General features: G+C 41.0%; 1 protein-coding gene across 1 annotated transcript; it reads left to right on the top strand.

Annotated features, from left to right (window-relative positions):
* The first annotated feature begins 1360 nt into the window (after nucleotides 1-1360).
* On the top strand, nucleotides 1361-14306 carry LOC123969739 (platelet-derived growth factor subunit A-like). Its single transcript, XM_046047369.1, has 6 exons — nucleotides 1361-2098; nucleotides 2372-2468; nucleotides 6951-7055; nucleotides 7434-7627; nucleotides 11992-12118; nucleotides 13638-14306. Exons 1-6 carry the CDS (start codon nucleotides 2036-2038, stop codon nucleotides 13646-13648), a joined length of 597 nt encoding a protein of 198 aa, XP_045903325.1. The 5' UTR covers nucleotides 1361-2035; the 3' UTR covers nucleotides 13649-14306.
* Nucleotides 14307-21159: the final 6853 nt, after the last annotated feature.

Genomic DNA, 21159 nt, shown 5'->3' on the forward strand with positions numbered 1-21159 from the left:
GTTTGAATGCTTGAGGCTGGATTTCCAGATTCCAGCGCTGCTTTATGAAGCTTTAGAGCTGGAGAGTCTTTTACATTCCCCTCAACAATTTCCTTCACTAACCCACATAACTGCTTTTCATGTCGCAGACTCTCAGTTAGGTGCATAATAAAGGACCTAATTAGAGATGGTGCATATTTACGCTTATTAATTAATTAACAACACTATTGCCAACTATAACCATCTACAGCTCGTTTAGATTGACCTTCCGGGTCATTGACACCCATTGATGTCAGTACATGAATGAAGATGAACCACAACCTTGATCAAGTGGCGTAGAAAATGGATGGATGGATGCTTGAACGTGAACTTGCAGTGTTCTTGAGACTGTCCTTGTGATTGATGATCTTTTTTTGTTGGTTAAAGTTATTTGCATGGTGCCAACAAGTCCACCAAACAAAGTTAAAAAAACAGGTTGTCTGTCACAGCCTTCCTAAATGAAGCAGTTTATTCAATTTTCTACCTACAAGAAAGGAAGTGAATCATTTGTCTGCTACAAATGACTGCAAAAACATTTTAAAGTTTGGATGGGTTACAGCTAAAATTATTTGATTAAAGTCATAGGGAAAGATTGTGCTCAAGATTAAAAGAACTCAAAGTTGAGAACGTGTTGGCAGGACACACAACTGAGGATGTGTGAGACTGAACCAACTCAGACCTGCCAATATTTAAAATGCAGTTTTAAATGTATCCTCTCTTTTTCCTGTATCCCAAAGGATGAACTGTAGTATGGTTGACCCCTTGACCTTGTAGGTTATATAGCTCCACCATCAGGCCATGTGCACTCTCTCTCTCTCTCTGGGCAAGTCACTCTCTGGTCTGGACACTCATTAATGAGCTTTATTACACAGCAATTAAACACTGACATGGTCACTGATCTGTCCCATTCTCACACACAGAGTTAGGTGAGGAGGATCATTTAAGGAATAAGTGGGGTCCCCCTGAATTTCAGAGTGACTGATTTACAAATAAGTTTAGGTTGGTTATAAATTAGCCACTATAAAGACAGTGGATGCTTTATTTATCATGGAAACCAAAGATAGGGTAAAATGGGACATCACAAAAGATCAAAGCAACATTCAGAACATTAGTTAGTTATATTGGCTAAATGTATCTCAGTATTTCCCCCAATTATTTCCAGTAAAATGCGGTTTTCTGCTGTAATAAACTGCCTGAGTTTGAGCTTCTATGTTCTGTAGCGTATAATTCGAGGCGCGCTCGCAGTTTAGTGCCGCGGGGACGCGCACGGATATATCCTGTGTGACTGAACTCATCCCGACTTCATTCACCCCGGAGATCACAGGACCGGTAGGGACTGACATCAAACTCCTCTGGGCTACAGAGCGGAAAGTGTTTGTCTTGTTTCTGTCGTTGTTGCCCTTTGCCCTTTCCTCCTATTATTCAGGACAGAATTGTTTATTTCTGGAAGTTTCATTTTAAAAGTTATGATTTTATTTTTTTGCCCGCATGAAGTGCCAAGATGCTCAGTCAAACCGCTGCTTTGAAAGGATTATACTGAGGACAAAGTGTTGGATATCGCTGGATGTTTGAATATAAAAGAAAGGTTTTCATATTTCCATTGGACACCTGTTCTTTTGATGCCAAAAAGAGTTGCTGGACATCAACTTGACTTCAATTAGGTTTGATGAGCTTTGATGCTTGCAATTACTGGACAAAAGACTGCATGTGCAACTAGCCTATGTGCTTTTTCCTTTAAAGCTCACTTTCGAAATCAACCTCTCTCTCACCTACAGTGACTTACATTGAAAGCAGGAGCAGAACAAGTTTGGCTCTATAATTTTACCGCATTTCCTTCAGGAGTTTAAACATCATCTGAAGCTGTAGACGCTCCTGAGCCGCTCTTTCATTGATAACGTGGTGGTGACAAGTTCTTCCGAGGGATGTTTCTGGGCTCCCGAGAACAAGGAGCGACAGCCCGGCTCCTGCAGTGGACCTTCGCCTCGTCCTGGTGCCGGTGCGGCGGATCTGAGAGGAGATGAGAGCTGCGGTATACCACCTCCTCGCCGGCTGCCTCTGCCTGTTGCGCACCGCTGCTGAGGTAAGCCGCGCGCAAGTATGCTGTGGTTGATATTTGCAACTTATATAAAAGGTAACTGTGGCATGTGCCACAGATTACATTCACTGCGCTATTACGCACAAATGTTTACTCTTTCTTTTGGCGCAGATAGGATATAAATGCAACACGTTAGATGGCTCTGAGTTTGCAGATTGGGGATGCTTGCATGATTTTGCATCATTTATGGACCAACAGGCGCAGCTTTGTATCTCCATTCCCAATAATGCGGCTCATCGACTGTCTTTCTTCCCACAGGAGTCTCCTCTCCCCCGGGAGCTGCTGGAGCGGCTCTCTCGCAGCGAGATCCGCAGCATCAGCGACCTCCAGCGGCTCCTCGAGATAGACTCCGTAGGTAAAGCGCTTCATTATAATACAACTCTCTCACTCCCACAAGCTGGATTAGTGGGCCTTGCAGCAAAATGAGGTTATTCAGCGAAAAAGCACAAATACCTCCTCAGCTGTTTTTCAGGTTCAATGATTATTACGAGGATCAAATGTATGTGCACTTCTGAAATCAGTAGCAGTGCATTTAGGCTATCCATCTTATTATAGGATATTCCGATAGCCTTGAAAGATAGTCCTTAGTGAGTCCTAACTCAATACAGAGTTACTGCTGACATAGCACCAGCGACCAGGGGCTTACATGTGTCAGCTGCTTCCCTCCCTATTTGCCTTGAAAGACTCTAAATTGAGATTTTAGTTGCATCTGGTTCAGTGCACAGTAAGAGGATGCTGTCCTCTCTCTTATTACTGTATACCAGATGTTGCTAGGAGACCAGCAGCCCATCTCGCTCTCTACACCCTCCATGAACTCTGAGGCAGAGTTAACTTTGTGCTCATCAGCCACACCCAATGGTAAACAAGGAATAAGGTGTAGATCTGAAAGGAAAGTGTTTGTTTAAAGGAGCATTCCACCGATTTTACACATCAAAATCACTTTACTGGTCATGTCAAGTAGGCTACAACTCAACACTGAAAACAGTTATCAGTGGTGTACTGTGGATCTGGAGGAGCTTTGTCAGGCCTGAAAAAAAATAGACTTCTCTGTGATGTCAGCACAATTATCTCATCTTGGGCTTGGAGCATAAATAAAATAAGTGAATGGAAGTGGATGTAGTCACCGTAACGTCACCCGCTGGTTTGTGGACTACTGCTTTGAAGCCTTACAAGTTTGGCATTCATCTTGTTTTGTTTTTTCAAACCAGGCACTCTTCTCAAAACTTAATTGTCTCTGTCTTGCTTCTTTTGGCATCTTTCTTCGCTATAAGAGCAGATATTCTGCAACTGAAATTTGTGAAAAGGTTTGTTCTGTGCTTTTAGAAAAAAGTAAACATTACATAAGTAAATTGGCTACAACTCTTAACAACACCAAATATTCAACTTGAATATACTCAGTAGATGCCAGTTCTCATTATCCAGGTTATAAATCAGAACTGACTGAATCAGTGAGGTGAGAAAGGAGGAAATAAGTGTGGCATAAAACAGGCGTTGTTGCATTTATGCCCCAAGTCAGACTCTAAATTCCTGGCACATAAACTTTCTTCTGCTCTGAACTCCTCATTGCCTGTGAAAAATAGTTGAGTCATTTTTTAACGTCTGGCGCTCTGAGCGGTGCCACCATTAATCCTGGCATCATTGAGATGCAAATGTCGGGTGTGACGGCTCCCCAGCTTGGTGGGGGTCAAGTGGCTCACTTCATTATGCTGTTGTCATGCTGCCCATTATTGGTTTGAGAACAGGGCCCGCTGGAAGGCTGCTGTGTTGCTATGTATAATTCATGCTCAAATTCCTGCATGTCAGGGCGAGAGAGACACAGAGACACAGACACAGAGAGAGAGAGAGAGAGAGAGGGAGAGAGAAATGTTGAAGGTGGACTTTGTTGTGTTTTAGAAGCACATTGTGTATATAGGCAGGCATGTGTGCGTGACTGCTTTCGCACACACATGGCAGGGAGCTCTGCATGCAGGCGAGAGTGACAGGTCCACACACACAAACACACACACAAAAGAAGTGTGAGGTTTGGTATTCAGAATCAAATTAAAGCAGTCCTGCCTAGACGTTGTTTATGCTGATTTCTGTCTTTCCCCCACTCTTAGACATACAAATACACACACACATAGAAGTCCACACAAGCTCATAATTTATTGGCAATGAACGAGACTGTGGATAACCTGTGGTTTGGCAAGGCTGAGTGTTGAAAGGGTTTCATGAATCTGTGAACATTTTAGAAACACTTGATTGAATTTTATCTTATGATACACATATACATACACACACAAATACAGAGCTCAGTATAAAACTCTGCCTGTGGAGGTACAGTTACCCCTCTGTTGCTTGCATGTTCCACCTGTCATGATTTAAGATGTATTTATTTCTGTACGGTTAAATAAAAACCATCTGTCATGAAACATAATGGTTGCATCACTAGAAACTTCACTCTACAACAGCTCAGATTGATTACCTAAATGATAGTTTTTTATGATGCTTTGAAATACATGCACTACTACTTAGATTCATTCTCCTATAACCACATCCTAACCCTAAAATACAAAATAGTTTTGACCCCATGTGAGAGGTAAGTTTCATGTGACTACATAAACTCAGTACACAACCTGTCTCATGATGCTAAGGAGTCTAAAACATTTTTATACAACATGTTAACGTTTTATGTGAAAAAGAGCATTTAGGGTTGGGTTTAAACACAAGGTTGGGTCAGCTCACTAGGATTACAGATAAACATTTTTGATTTGGCTATTTTGAAGGCTGCAGATAAATTGTTAAAGGTCCTGTATGCGCAACTAAATGTCACACTTGTTAGGTTTCACTGAAAGGATTCAGAAATGGACACAAGGCGGATGATTAGAACACAGGCAGGGTTTATTGACAAAAGTGCTCGGGAAAGGCCAGAGGGTAGGGGAGAGGGCTGAGAATTCCAGGCTCAGCGGGACTCCAGCGATGGCGTTTTGAAGCGCTGTTCAGGGCGGACAGATTGGCAGGCGGGCGGCAGGCAAGCAAGGCAGGTAGTAGGTAGGCAGCAACTCAGGACACGGGAATAACTGTGGCAAACAGAAAAAAGACATTAGGCACAGATCACAAATTACTCAACTAAACTAGAAGAGTTGGCTGGCGCAATATACCACAAGAGGTAAACTGATGAACTGGCAAAGAGCGGGAGGTGAACCAGAGTATTTCACTGCAGGAGTTGATTGTTGATGAGTCACAGGTGCGAGAAGCTGCAGGTGGTGATGAGCCAGGATCCAGGACTGGGCACGCCCACACACACACACACACACACACACACACACACACACAGGACCTGAAAGACAAGACTGACACAGACAGCAAGGAAGGGAAAATTGAGAAAACCCAAGGGAGGAGGAGGAGGCGAAGCCTAATCATGACAACACTAGAGCACCAGCATCACAAACCAAACAAATGGCACGCTACGGCCCACCAGACTCTATTAAGAAAACAATAAGAATCACAAACATAACATTGTAAAACACACGTCATTCAAACTGGACTGAAACAAAATTAAACACACCAAACCCGTCTTTGTCAGCCTTTCCACTGTTCCAGCAATCACCAACTCTTAATTCACTGTGTTAGATGGGAAATAAAACAGATCTCCTCACAGACGAACAGTTTTCACATGGAGGAACTCACATGCACTAATGTGCATGCACAGCTGTATAAGCAAAGAACAGAGAAGCTCGGATGACCACACAGGCACAGGGAGTGTGATGTCACTCTCTGCTCAGGACGCCATTACATCGCAACATAGCAAATAGTTGTTTGCTGCTATATTAATGTTCAGAATCTCATATACCAACAATCCGACATTCTCTCCTATTTCACTCCATGATTGGCCAGCTCTGCAGAGGCAAGAAAGTAAGGAGGGTTTCATCTTTTCTCTCTCTCTCTTTTTTTTCAGTCACACAGCTATTTCTGTCACTTCTCATGTGGACAAACAAGTGCAACACTATGAATGGCTTCCAGGAGAGACTGTTTGACAGTACGCACCATTGTCCCCATATATAAACCTTTATCGCATCTCCTTATGACGGCTTGCTCTTTACTCCTGTGTCGTTCGGAACAGCACTAAACACTTTTGCCTTCCGACGTGGTTTAACACAATCGTTTGAATGTCATTTTCAAGAATAACTCAGCCCTAAAAAGGAAATTCTAGTCTTACTCTCCATACCAGCACTCAAAAAGTTTGGCTTGTGACCTGATTAGTATCCTTGTTTTTATAAGGTGTTTTAAGTTCTGGCCAAACAGCATTTTCTCAGGCAGGGTAGAGTTGTGACCACCTGTTAGAAACCTCAGAGGGATCTCACCGTGTGTCTCACCGTGTGTATCCGTGTCTTTATGTGAATTAGATTTAAAAAGGTTTCTGATACACGCACCTACATGCTGTGTTTCTCACTGGTGAAATTTATCGTACATGCAGAGAACTCGTTAACCCTTCACTCGCTCAGTTAGAATAACACAAATAACCTTGGGCTCTGATCAGGACGGACTTGATAAAAGATGTCTATAATAAACAACTTTCTGCAGCATGTAAACATTCCACTCCTTTCACTTTTTTGTTTTTGTTGTCAGTCGGTCAGTCATCAAGTCTCGATAACCAGATATGTCCTTATTTGCTTTGACTAACACTTCACAATCCAGTCTAATGAGAAAGTAGCCATAAGATTTACTGAGAACATTCATGCATCGCAGAAAATGAACCTCTTAACTTGTGTTTTAGCCTTCAAAGAAGTGTCTCTGTGTGTGTGTGTGTGCGTTTGTGTGTGTCTGAATGTGCACGTGTTGTTTTGTCTTCATTCAGAAAACGAGGTGATCGAGGAGACCAAACATAGCTACCACAAGGACTTCTCTCACAACCCTGACCTGAAGAGAGAACACACACACACCAGAAACAGGAGGAGCACTGGTGAGAAACACACACACACACACACACACACACACACAAACACACACCATCATGGTCTCAGAAAATAAATGTACACATAACTTCTGTATATATGAAATGAAAGTTGTTTTAATACCTTTAACTCCTAACCTCATTTGTATACTCTGCTGTGCTGTGTACCTGGATTATTTTTGCAACCAGCTGTTGACAAGAATCCAATCTATCAATACTACATGTTCATACTCATGTTACGTATCTTAGTGCCAGGCGTCTGAAAGTTCTCCATTGTGCTAGTGCCCCACAGATGGAACAGTGTGTGGTTAAAAGTGATAATGTAACTTTTGACTAAGCGCTCTTTCCTGCTAAACTGTAACCTTTAACCTTTTCGTTCCCCTACAGTGGTGGAGGAGGCCTTGCCGGCGGGGTGTAAGGTGCGGACAGCGATTTATGAGATCCCCAGGAGCCAGGTGGATCCCACCTCAGCGAACTTCATCATCTGGCCTCCCTGTGTCGAGGTGAAACGCTGCACTGGTTGCTGCAACACCAGCAATATGAGATGCCAGGCAGCCAGAAAGCATCACCGCACTGTCAAGGTACAAAACAAAAACATTTCTGCAGTATATTATGTCTGAAACTGGACATGGATATTGATGCAACCCTTTTTGTATTCTAAAGAACAGTTTAAGAAAAGACTAATTTATGCACTAGACTATCACTATAATACTGAAACCTCTACAGTTGTGTGTCCAGCAGAATTTATTCTGCAGAGAAAATGTAAACTGACAAAACAAAGAGAAGGAACAAAACTCAAAGTTGTACATTCAGATACTCAGCAAGGATCATCCTCAATAACTTTCAGTTCTTATTAAATTTGTTGTGTAGTTTGGGATAAAGATTGGCTGATGCCCACGGGTGTTATTTTCTCTTATGATCTGATGCTGCAGACTGATACCTTGATGATTTGATAGAAGAAGGAAACTGATGTAAGGCATTGTCTCAGAAAGCAAAATTGTATATTATATTAGATATATTTAGATACTAGAAACTACATTATTTTTTTCCAGGACCTCTTCCCATTGCATGCACAACCTCTTTTAAAAAAGGAGGGGTAAAAAAGCAATATTACATCGGTCACAATCATCGACACTTGTGCAGTGCAGATGATTTTAATAAATGAAGGTGAAACCCCAGCCCACTTCCAGTATAAATCCAAATACAGATGTGCTTGTGAAATAACTGATACAGAGATACAGCCAGTAGTTCCTTTCTAAACTTCATTCTCACCATTCCAACATGTTGGCACATTTGCCGTAAACACCGGTAATCACTCCACAGACATTTTGTAAAAGGCTTCTGTTATTTGTTTTTTAGTGGCACCGACTCTTAACACACACACACACACTAATGATGGCACAGAGCATGTAAACACACAACCACTTAACTATTTACTGGAGGCATAAACTCTACACCTGCCAAAAACAATTACTCTCGCCAGCTTGACAATTGTAAGTGAGTGTGTGTGTGTGTGTGTGTGTGTGTGTATTGGTGATTTAGAGTCTGGCAGTCTGAGTTAGTTCAAGAACATAATAGCTTCCTTTTGATCTTTGCCAGAGCTGGAAATAAGACTCAGTAAAGCGATTGGTTCACTTAACCTGCCAACTGGGAGCTGGCCCAAGGTGTGTGTGCATGCGTGTGTGTGTTTGCTCTGCACACAGGAAATCAGGAGATTGATATTCATTATGTGAATATGAGCATGTGTGTGTGCAGAATGTTGCATATAAACAGCACATTGTTGATATATGGACTCATCACTATTATGGTCATCCAAGTTACTGCTTATCTAAAATAAGTTTTAAAGTGTGTTACCATGTTAAATATGTGTTGAATTAAACATGCAAAGATAAAAATATGATTTTAAAAAAAAGATGAAAAGCAGGAGCCGAGAGTGAGCGAGTGGGAAAGAAGAAGAGTGAACGAGAACGGGATTAGGTATTTGTGTGTGTTGCCAGAAGGTCGAGAGGGCAAACGCTGAGGAAGAGAAGGAGAGGGCGGGTTTTATTCTCTGTGCTTTGGACTGCTGATACCCAGTCTGAGATGAAAGGACTTGTACTTTGTCTGCTCACAGAGGAAATCAAAAATAAAGTCACTCACATGTGCTGAGATCCAGCGTTCAGAGGGTAAACGGTCACGAGTGCAAGATGCACTTACACACAGCCAGAGGGGAAATGGCAGGGCCGAGTTTTAGGTGGTGTGTCCATGTGTGTGACAAAGAAAGAGAAATAAAGACAACATTTGCATTTTAACCTCACTACTGTTATGTCAGGTTGAGACCTCAAGTGTGAGAATGAAGCCGATGGGATGACAGTCAACACATTTAAGTCCGTAAGGCCGTTGCACTGAGAAATTATGTCTCTTGGTCTTGTTCAAGAATGATAAGCTTGAACATGTGTTTTGCTGAAGTGTGAGCTAAGCCTAAAGGGACGCCTCATGATTGACCAGATGATCTTTGTTGCAACCATCACCTGTGGCAATGTTTGCAAGCCAGTGTGCTAAAAAATATGTTACCCAATAAATTTGCTGTAGCAAATAACCTTTGTGGCTACGGGTGGCCCAGTGGATTGCACAGTAGCCTCACAGCAAGAAGGTCCGGGGTTTGAACTCAGGCCTTTCTCTGTGGAGTTTGCATGTCCTCCCCTTGTCTGTGTGGGTTCTCTCCACTTTCCAAAGACATGCAGGCAGGTTAATTGGTGGCTATAATTATGCCCTTAGGTGTGGATGTTTGTCTCCTTGTGTTAGCCCTGGGATGAACCAGTGACCTGTTCAGGGTGTACTGCGCCTCTCAGCCAATGTCAGCTGCCAGCCCCCCCCTGCATGAATAAGCATATAGATAATGGTTTTTATAGTCATGTTTAAGCAACGCACTGGTTAGAGCAACAGGTTTTCTTTTCTGGTGGAGAGTTTTGGTAAATGGTCTGTAGGCTACTTGTATAGCGCATTTCTAGTCTTCCGACCACTCACACATTCATCTATTCACATCCATTCATATACTAATGGAAGAAGCTAAGGCGCCAACTGCTCAACAGAAGAGAAATTAACATGCACACTGGATCAAACTGCCGATCTTCTGATTAGCAGGCAACCCGCTCTACTTCCTGAGCCACAGCTGCCCCACAAAGAGATGAGAAGACTGATACTTTCTTTAATCTGTCTGTTACAGTATGCAGTACAAGGTGAAGCTACAGCCAATTAGCTTAGCACTTAACACTGGAAACAGCTAGCCTGGCTCTGTCTGCCTACCAGTTTGTTTAATCTGTACAAAAACAGGTAAAAACAACAATTGACAGTTTTATGGAAGTTTTTATATCAGACTGTCTTTGCTCTGAGCGGTTGCATGCAACCAGTGCACACATTAACTTTGTCCATTATTTCCTAACTTCAACCAAATTAGCCTAAACTTTATGAGACGCGGCACACAGAACAGGAGCTGCAGTCTCCAGTGTCACAGATCTGATCTCAGACACAAGCAGCCCTTCACAGAGTGTTAGGGCTCACCTTTTTAGGACCTGGTCATGAAAGGTAAACCCTGGCCTGATGAGTGCTTTAGCAGCACAGCTCCTCACCTCAGCTGAACCTCCTGAGTTGCTGTTACCTAAAGATTACACTCAGCGGTCTCTGTTCAGACTTGAAGCTGAGATGTTTGTGCAGTCAGACCTGGAGCTCTATGAACTGATGTGAGCATCAGCATGTAGTGTGTCTGTCTGTCTAAGCCAAAAAGACTTATTGCTGTTTCAGTAACCAGGCTCAGACATTCAGCGTTAGCAGCAGTGTGATGTGTTGACACAAAACAAAAAATGCTTCGCTTAGTGTCAGTGAAACTGATTCTTCTGGCAGTGCTAATGCTCCATTCATCCAAACATCAGCCGACACACCTGTGTGTTTACACAGAAACAAGACATGGCTGTCATTTGTGAATAAGCTCCAGAAAGGCATTTTCAACATTGACATGTTGCTCTGCGTAATTTTTTTGTTTATCAGTCAACAAACTCGCAGAGCCAAGCTTTGTTGAAACCAACAGAAATTCATTTTTAATTCTAGTAAGACACCACATATGTCAAAATCAAAAAAAGCTTACATCCACATTCATAGTATACACTCAGGTGTGAGTGCATTAGGTACAGCTAGCTAAAGATAATACAGGCTAATACAACCGTCCTGCAGTAAACCCTACCTCCATGGAGATTATAATCAGTTTTTGTTGAAAGATGTTGCTTCAACTTAATGATACTCTTTAGTTTTAGCTATGCACAGTATATGTCCAAAAGTGGGGAAAGATGTTTTCTCTAAATGTAAAGGGGAGAGGTTGATCTGAAGGCGCTGATATGCCAACAAACAGTTTCTTAAAATCAATATGTTTAATTGACTGTTCACTAAACTCCATCCCCCTTACTGTTGCAACAGCTGTCAAGCTATCTGTTCTCCGACAGCACATATACAGTTTACAGTGATAACGACCTTTCACTTGAAATTTGTGGTGATTTAAAAAAACAAAACAAAAGATTTTTCTATTTTTAGGTAAACAAAAGCAGCTTCTCTATCCTTGCTGGTGCATGATATTGCCGTCTGAAATTGAAATGGCATTTGCTATCAGCTGTAGCTAGCTAGCTAACTAATATTGGCTCCATTAGTTGTTTGAAAAAATACTTTTGAATGCAGCTAATTCGTTTAAGACAAGTTTTAAAAATGCTCTTGATGGCTTCATATATAATATAATAATAAAGTTACAGGTTTTAAAAAGCTATGATTGGACACTTGCTGTTTGGGGGATGTTTTAGCAAACAGTCAATTTTGACCATTGAAATGATTTTAACTTTAAATAAAAGTTGAACAAGTGTTTGCTTGGTAGAATAATTTAGAAATTCTTTCTTTCTGCGCTCTCTCTCTCTCTCTCTCTCTCCAGGTGGCAAAGGTAGAGTATGTGCGGCGGCGGCCAAAGCTGAGGGAGGTGCAGGTGAGGCTGGAGGATCACCTGGAGTGCATGTGCACCAATAAACGCCACATCAGCCCAAACTCAAACACAGACAATGGTGAGTGTGCAGCTGTGTGTGTGTGTGTGTGTGTGTGTGTGTGTGTGTGAATTGGCTCGTTTGTCATGTGAAACCTGCTCCTGCCTGAATGTGTCTACTGACACCATAAGAGCTGATAAGAGATCTGAGGTATTTACTGTTTTTTCCTTTCTCCTTGAATTAATCCTTTCCTCAGGGCAACATCCCCCACACATCTACACACACCCTCCCAAACCCCTAAACCCATCTCCCTATTATCCAAAACTCTCTCCTGAATTACAGCCAACTACAGACAGTGGAATTGATCAAAATGCTTTTTCCAAGTTCCAACATGCACAGAGGGAGATATATTCATAAATAAAATTATGTGTGAGTGTTGGGGGTTGTAAATGTCTGGCTAGCATAGTCACTGATGGAAAAATCACAGGTTTGCCCCCCCCCAATCAATCTGCAGCTTTGTATTTGAGTGTACTCACTAGAAGTGACAGTGAACAAAATGCACAAAACAAGCAATAATCATATTTAAAGTATATTTGACTGTAAACCACACAATGAATGATATCAGGCTTTCACTTTATTGTACACTGGGGGTGGGGGGTTGCTATTCATTGCAGTATTGTGTAATCAAAAGGTCACAGAGTCAATTCCTACAGCAGCCATGTGACTTCCTGCGGACGCACATACCTGCTGACTTCCTGCAAGTCACATTGACATCAGCTGATCATTAAAATGTATATTTGGCATATTTCAAACATGGAGCTCGTTATGTAAATGTGCAATTTTATATGTATATCTCTCAGAGAGAGATTAAACCCAAGGGGATCTTCCACCTTCTAGGAGCACGGTAATAAATTAACCACTTTATTTTTATCTCATATACACAAATAAAATAAAATCAGTCTAATTAACTACAAACCACTGAATGTTTTAAGTCAGACCTACAATAACAACCACACCAGCTCTTCCTCCCTATGTTTTTCATCCATGCCAACTGCATGAAATTGTGAATATCCACGTGTGAGCAAACGGATATTAAATGATAACTTACTGTCTTGTCATCCTAAATCTTTGCACTTTTGAACATTATAAGATATGCAGCAGTATCCTCAGAAAATGTTTTAGCTGAGGGTCGAACATCCCTTATGCTCACAATAGTCATTAATTATTTGCCTTTGTAACATCTGTCCAGGGACCAAAGCTGAAAATTAGCCTTTGGGCTAGACAGATTTATTTACAGCAATGTTTATTAATGTGCACCGTCCCTGTTAAATAAACCAATAAATGAGTAAACAAAGAATCAGAATCAGAAATACTTACTAGTTAAGACTTCAATAAGACATCAAGTAATTATCCACTAAAGAAAAAACTGTTGCTATTGCATAACTAATAAGTAAATCCGTTAAACTGAGCACAGTTACAGCAGTTCAGCAGATACGTGTACGTTTTTGTATGAAACAACATGAATATTTTGTTTTGGGTGTGAAAGGAAATATGTTGAAGGGTGAGTCTCCTCATCTTCACTCGACTCTATTCCCAACAGGCATCAGGTGAAGAGAGATGGACAGACGGAGGAGTGGAGGACAGGAAGAGGAGGACGACCTGTACCATAAAACAAGGACAAGCACCTTCAGCCTCTAACATCTTCAACACAACACCTGACATCAAGTGATTGTAAAAAGTTTGATGGAGTATATTTTGGCCAGTGATGTTTGGGAGGTTTAATGGAGGATGACTGACTCATACGGACCACGACTGTACTTTGAAAGGTTTGTAAAAAAAAAAAACTGAAGAAAACAAAGTTCCAGACACAGATGTGAACCAAACAGGCAGATGTGTTCCTCGATGGAGAAAAGAAGCAGATGAAAATGCAGAGCAATGGCAGAAGTGAGGTGGATTCTGGGATATCAAAGGACTTATTGTCTGTGTCTTGTTCCTTCTCCAGATTATAAACCGCTCAGTGACTTGGATTATAAACTGGGTGGATTCCTTTCTAGAAACAGTGACTGGGATTTGGGTTTTATACTCCCAAGATTTATTCTTCCTCAGCAAAACACTCACAAACATGCACGTATATCCTCTTATTTTTATAACCTCTCATTTTCTATCACTGTCTGTTTCTACTTCTGGTATGTTATTCACATAAAGAATGGAGGGGAAAAGTCCTCCTGACATGTTACTGATACTAATAAACTATTTATATGAAAACAAAGTGAGCGTGGTGGACAAAAAAAACAGCTTTTAGAGAAACAGCTTTTTCACAAAATGCATCAGGTGGATTGAAGAATTTACCTAAACCTGAAAGAGGAACTGAATAGGCTTCGGTGTGTGTGTGTATGTGTGTGTGTGTGTGTGTGTGAGAGAGAGAGATTATCTAGAGGATCATAATACTGAAGCTAAAACGAGAGTAACACACACATTAAACCCTGCTAATGGAGAGAATGGAGATAGACGTGTGTATGCCGTTAACACACTTGAATAGCTAACAGGTAATATTTCAGCATTTCTAAGGGGAAATAAATATTTAAACTCAAGTCAGCTCAGTAAAGAGGAAGGTAAATGTTTTTGGGGGTGACTACATCCCATGACCATGCTGGACGATGTGGAGAAGATGCTCTCTCACATCAAAACATCACACAACCGTCAGCTGCTCGTCCAGTGTCCAGTTTTATCAGTGTGATGACGAACTCTTTCTCTCTCTCTGGTTCTCCCTCCACAAACAACACACATAGATTTGTAGACACATTCATTTAGCCCATTCAACATGAGCAAAGTCACATGTAATGATGCATAATGGACTGGAAATGCGAAATATTTCCTGTCATATTGTCACTATACTTGTGATAAGCGACTGGAAATGATGAAAAACAACAACAAAAGTTAGTTGTAGTCCAACATGGATCATTGACACAAGAAATCAAAGATTAAATAACACATTTATTTGACTAAATACCTTATACTAATGACATTCCCATCAGCCTCAGCTGTACTATGTTTAATGCAAATTGGAAAACGTTGACTAACATGCTAAAGTAAGATGGTGAACAGGATAAATATCGTTTAGCTCAAAGCACAGCTGTGCCTAAGTGGCTGAAAACTCACAACTGGCAATTTAGTGAAACATTAGTTTTTCTCGATTGCTTAGACACATTTCTTGAAATGTTGCCTGTTTTTCTTGAAACTCTAAACACAAATCCACAACCTCTCATCCAATTCCCCAAACATCCTATTTTCTGGAAAAAATGAAGCTTTACAGTACAGTATTACACACCAAACAACAAATTATTCTTCCCCAGTGTCCCGTCTTTGGTCTGGGACAGGCCAGAGATTCTTGTTCTCCACCTCTTCCTCCTCCCTCCTCCTCTCCCTACTCCTGCTCCGCCTCCTCCTAGTCCTCATCTTACTCCTATCCCATCTCCTCCTCCAACTCCTACTGTTCCCCTTCCTTCACCTCTTACTCCTCTCCATACTGATCTTCCCCCTCCTCCTCCTCTCTGGTGTCCTCTACTTCTTCCTTCAGATTTCTCTCCATTGTTCCAAAACTGAATGAACTGACTCCGGCCCTTTTATCTATCTATTGAAGCTTCTGATTGGTGTGTTATCAATTATGACTACTTGTGTTTCCACCTGGGTAGCTGTGTGCCAATTGAGCTCAACCTGTGCTGATTGAGTGAACAATATTGAATGTTAGTCCTTTCTCAATGACCACATGGTGTAGGCAATGAGAAAGGAAGGGATTTATGTGTAGAGTTTAGAGAAATGGGTGTGCTTTTTGAAAAATGGAGTTATGTTTTTGAAATTTTAGTTCAATAGCCTGATTATAGTGTTCAAGCAATTGAGAAATACTGTAATAAGCTTCACAACAACTTTTTGCAAAAACTGTGACCTTTCTCAAAGTGAATTTTACCAGGTGAAGGATAATAATCATTAGAAAGTATGCTGTCCATTTACATAATTAATAATGATATAATAACAACAAACTCATAAATATCCCATTCATAAAAATTTTCAGTGGTTTTGGCAGGGATGTAAAGTCTCCAAGTCATCGAGCACATCATATCCTAATTAACAAAGAACTTTATACAATCCTGTGACCACATTGTGTCAAGATATTGACACTCAATTGTAAAAAAGTGGAATTTCTTTATCTCACATCCCATTGGCAAGACTTTCTTTTCTGTTTTGAGTATGAACAGTTGTGACTGAGTTTCTGTGCTTGTGCTCTTTGAAAAAGGCCAATTGCATTTAGTTTTCTGATGCTTTAGACAGTATCTGCCAACACAGATGCAACTAACATGAGAATGGAGATTGTTGAGAACACATATCTGTGATCAAATATTCTAAACATAAGGTTTACTAGCTACTAGAATTTCTCCTGTGCTTTCAAGCGGTTCCCTATAAACTTCTTCAGCAAATGGAACTCGTTCAGATACTCCAACATAAACTTTGGCTACAGTTGTAACATGTTCACTCAGGAATCATTACTGCTTTGTTTCATTCTGCAATAGTAAAGTATGTTTTATGTAACAACTACTCTGGTTTGGGAAATGCAGCCAATTGGTAAACAGCAAAATAAAGAGAAGACTGTAGGGCTTGTTTTTGGTGGTGAAGATGTGATGTTTTTTCTTCCCTCGTCCAAACCTGAAGCCATGGAGCCGAACCATGTCCCCATGAGGCCGTTCCAACCCCTGCTGGCATCGAACAAACTAGACAGACTAGTGCACTGCGGTTCCATGCAGCCTCAAACAGCTCTTTATGTTTCATGCGTTAAACACTTATTAGGACATGCTTCAACAGCTGACTGCATTTGCAACAAACAGAGGACAAAACAAATGTTTGTTGGTTGTCGTGGTGAAAAAACAGACGAGGCAGACAGTCGGGTGACTTCATGCAAGCTTGAGGTTGCTTTGCATAACTCACTTTGCTAGCATATTGCTCTTGGAGGAGCTGGTGTAAACCATGTGTAGACATTGGCCAACAGTGTAACCAGAGTGGGTAGATGGTGTAAATACATGAGATTCATAATTGAGTGGTTCTATTTGAGCTACACAAAGACGACACTGTTCATGGAAGACTGAATGAAAAAAGCTTTAATTATTGTTTTTCAGTCTGTCAAATCTGCAGCAGGAAGACACCCGGTGTGTTCTCAGGGTGCAGCTAAATACCCAACATGTAAACATCTATAAGAGAAAGTATTGTGGATGTAAAGCACTAAAAAGCACTTGTTTTAGAAAGAACAAAGAGAAAGAAGAGACAGATGTGGATAAGACTGTGTGTAACAGGGTCTGAAAGGTGAGAGGGAGGAAATGAAAACAGACAGGATGGAGTACAGTGAGATTGCTTGTGTGTGTGTGTGCCTGTGTGTGTGTGTGTGTGTGTGTGAGTGAGTGACAGTGAAAGTGTGTCTTTGTGTGTGAGAAAGAATGTAAGTAGGTTTGTGTGTGTGAAACGGAGAGAGAAACTCCATCTCTCTAAAGCTCAGTTAAGCAGATTAACAACATGCTAGCTAAAATGCTGTACGCTCTGCAGATCAAGTAGAACCTGCTAAAAGCTGAGGGAAGTTGGACTCGCTCCCTTCAGCTAAAGATCTCAGATATTATTACCAAACCTCCGTATTCCTACACTCAGCCATTAAGAAGCTTAAAGTATATCTGATTCTAAACCTCTACGTTCAGTTCCTGCTGAATGTCACAACTCTTTTTGCCTCTCTGACTTGAATCTGTTTATTGCCCACACAAAAAAACAACAAATAGCATGAAAGATAATAAATGAAATCAGATAGTGACCATAACTTCCATCTTAATCTTAAACATAAATCTTTGCTTCACAGCCTTGATCTAAAATAAAAGAAGTCACAAGCATGATAACAACATTTGTAGTAGAACTGGAAGGATCAGTTGATCAATCAATACATTTATCGACAGAAAAATGATCAGCAACTATCACCAATGAATCATTTCAGTCATTTTTCAAGCATAATCAAAGCATTGTCATTGGCATGGGAGCCTGTTGGCATGCTGAGATTTGCATTTAGCTCAGAGCCTAAGCAAAACCACACAAAGCTGCTAACATGGCTGTAGACTCCAAGTTAACTTTGTATGGTGTCTTTTGGGAGCTGATGGACACATTATCTTATGTTCATTATGTGTGGATTGGATCTGCTATTGTAAAACACAATTAGATGCTCCTTTGCTGGTTTCTGATGATGTCCACTGTGGAGTTATTTTACCATGACCACTCATAGTTCTGTTTTTGGGAGACAAGGGGAAGTGTTTTTGGAACAGTATTGGGACAATGTCTCACTCTTAATTTACATTTACATTTACTCATTTGGCAGACGCTTTCATCCAAAGCGACTTACATTTGAAGAACAGCATAAAAGCATCAACAGAGCATCAATACAGCATGAGATCTACAATTGACAATACAACACATACTCTGTGGTCTGGGAGGAATCTTCATCATGGTGGCGGTTGGCAACACAAAGCACAGAATATTTTAATCTAAATGTACAAAGTGCAATTCTTGGCCGCATGCTCCAAACAAATTGGGGGCAGTTTTGAGCAAGAATTGCATGATTTATTACTTGTAGCGATGACACTGTTCAATATTGTGTTTAGACACGTGTAATGAATGTTGCAATGTCCTCAATTGTATAGCAAACTTTCAAAAGGGCCGATCTTTTCTCATCTCATTATAGTTCACTAACAACAAAGACAGAGATTTGTGTATTTGTATATTATGGATGGAAGAGAGCTGAGATGATGTAGGAGGGATGGATTAAGGGTCTGGAGTGAGGGATGTGGGAAGAAGGGATGAGGCTTGAGGGATGAAGTAATGAAGGGATGAATGATAAGGGGATGAGGGATTGAAGGGTGAGGGATGAAGGGGTAAAGGTAGAGTGATGAAAGGATAAGGGGAGGAAGGGTGAGGGATGAGGAGAGATCAGGGTTGTGGATGGATGAATGGAAGAGAATGATGGAATGGTGTCAGCTGGAGGCAGGAAGACAGAAGGGAACCAGTTCAGACTCTGAGTCCGGGAGCCGTCTCTTCATTTGATGGAAATGTCAGACAGCGTTGCGTTTTGAGATGGATGGTAGTTGAGTTTAGAAGCAGTGAACTCTGAGCAGCATGGAAAACCAAAGAAAGCCAGTAGGAACATGGATTCTAAGACTTTGTCGATGTATGGAAACAGCCTGTTTGCAGAGTCGGATGACGGTGAGAGGCTGGTGCCAATTGTCTGAATTTCTGGAATGAGAAACAAGAAAGTGAGTCAGCAGTAGAGTTTTGTAACCTGACCTGACGGTGAGGAAGTCATGTGACTGGGCACACCTGAGGCAATGCAATCAGTTTAGCTGATGGCACCGCCATGGATCGCTGTCATGGGTGCAGTCTGCGTAGCTGGTATTGTGGTGGGTGGAACCGAGATGGCCAGAAAAAATAGGAAAGGAAAAAGTAAGAGATGAGGAAATGACGCAGGTTTGGAGGGATATATGTGGGTTTTATGTGAAGCCTGAGGGAAGATGGTGATTGTTCGAATGAATATAGGCTACTGTATAAAATATACTGTATACAAGAGAGTCACTGATAGTTAATCCAAAACATAGTAAGTATTTCAAGATGTATGTGAACAAAATGGAAAGAGCAAGTAATAATAAGCAAGATGAGAATTGGGCACAGAAACCTTAACAGTACACGAAAATCACACATCATAGGAAAACATCCAACAGGTCTTTGCGATCTAAGCCATGAACCTGAGGTAGTCAAACATATCCTGATATCATGCAGTAAACTGACACAGTAATATATTCTAAACGAATATTGAATCTTAAGACAGTGTTTCAGCAACAACATTGTTATTTAGCTTTTAAGGATTACTGGACTGGAAAGACGGCTTTAAAAAGAATGGACACTGAGGCAGAATAAAACCTGAAGGTGGCAGTAATGCAACATTGTAGATACTAAGTGCCATAAAACCTCAAAGATGAAGAAGAAGAGGGGTTTGAAGCGACCTGGTCCTTTGAGAGGGCTTAAGTTGTAGTATCATAGAGCTCATGGCTAGCCCACTGACACTAACGACAACAGAAAACACACGGCGAGTTAAGATAAATCAACGTTTTAATCCCAAAAATTTAAGTAAAAAGTTGATTTAATAAAAGCAGTTAAATCTGAGCAGGTGAACAGCGTAGTTGTCAGAACAGAATCCAGTCTGACTGAGGGTGTTTATATGTCTTCATAAAGCTCCAGCGCTGCCCCGGCTCTCTCTTCCACAGCATCCTGTGGCTCAGCAGCTGTCTGTCGGCCAGAGGAAATTCACGTGGTATTGCAACACAGGATGCACAGGGGCTAGCAGGTTAGCATGCTAACTTCAATAGATATCTCTGCAACACAATACATAGACATCTTTGACAGGATGTCAAAGTCTTCACATTCTGTTAATCATGTAAGTTCCTTTAATTAATGTTTAAAGTAAAATGCTGGCCAAATCTTACACTTTGTACCTTGAATGGCTATATTCGGTATTTTTCAAGTCCAAGAGTCCAATATTGAGCACGCGTGCTGCAGCCTGCAGCAGTGACAAGGGAGTCTAGTGGCTTTGACCGTTTTTGGTTAAACAAAAAGGATCTTACTCTTTAAAAGGTTGTTTGTCTATAGGGATCCTTTCCATAATGTCAGACACTTACATACTTTTAATGTTGCCTTGTATGACATTAGTACAGTGGGTACGGAAAGTATTCAGACCCCTTTAAATTTTTCACTCTTTGTTTCATTGCAGCCATTTTCCAAAAATCAAAAAAGTTCATTTTATTTCTCAGTAATGTACACTCAGCACCCCATCTTGACAGAAAAAAACAGAAATGTAGAAATTTTTGCAAATTTATTAAAAAAGAAAAACTGAAATATCACATGGTCATAAGTATTCAGACCCTTTGCTCAGTATTTAGTAGAAGCACCCTTTTGATCTAATACAGCCATGAGTCGTTTTGGGAAAGATGCAACAAGTTTTTCACATCTGGATTTGGGTATCCTCTGCCATTCCTCCTTGCAGATCCTCTCCAGTTCTG

Source organism: Micropterus dolomieu, linkage group LG04 (genome assembly GCF_021292245.1).
Source record: "Micropterus dolomieu isolate WLL.071019.BEF.003 ecotype Adirondacks linkage group LG04, ASM2129224v1, whole genome shotgun sequence".
Taxonomy (NCBI): domain Eukaryota; kingdom Metazoa; phylum Chordata; class Actinopteri; order Centrarchiformes; family Centrarchidae; genus Micropterus; species Micropterus dolomieu.

Bases quoted from the DNA above. Each gene is read 5' to 3' on its own strand.
- LOC123969739 (XM_046047369.1), top strand. From the start codon at position 2,036: ATGAGAGCTGCGGTATACCACCTCCTCGCCGGCTGCCTCTGCCTGTTG. The intron at 2,099-2,371 runs GTAAGCCGCGCG...TTCTTCCCACAG, and splicing joins TGTTGCGCACCGCTGCTGAG to GAGTCTCCTCTCCCCCGGGA. The intron at 7,628-11,991 runs GTACAAAACAAA...CTCTCTCTCCAG, and splicing joins AGCATCACCGCACTGTCAAG to GTGGCAAAGGTAGAGTATGT.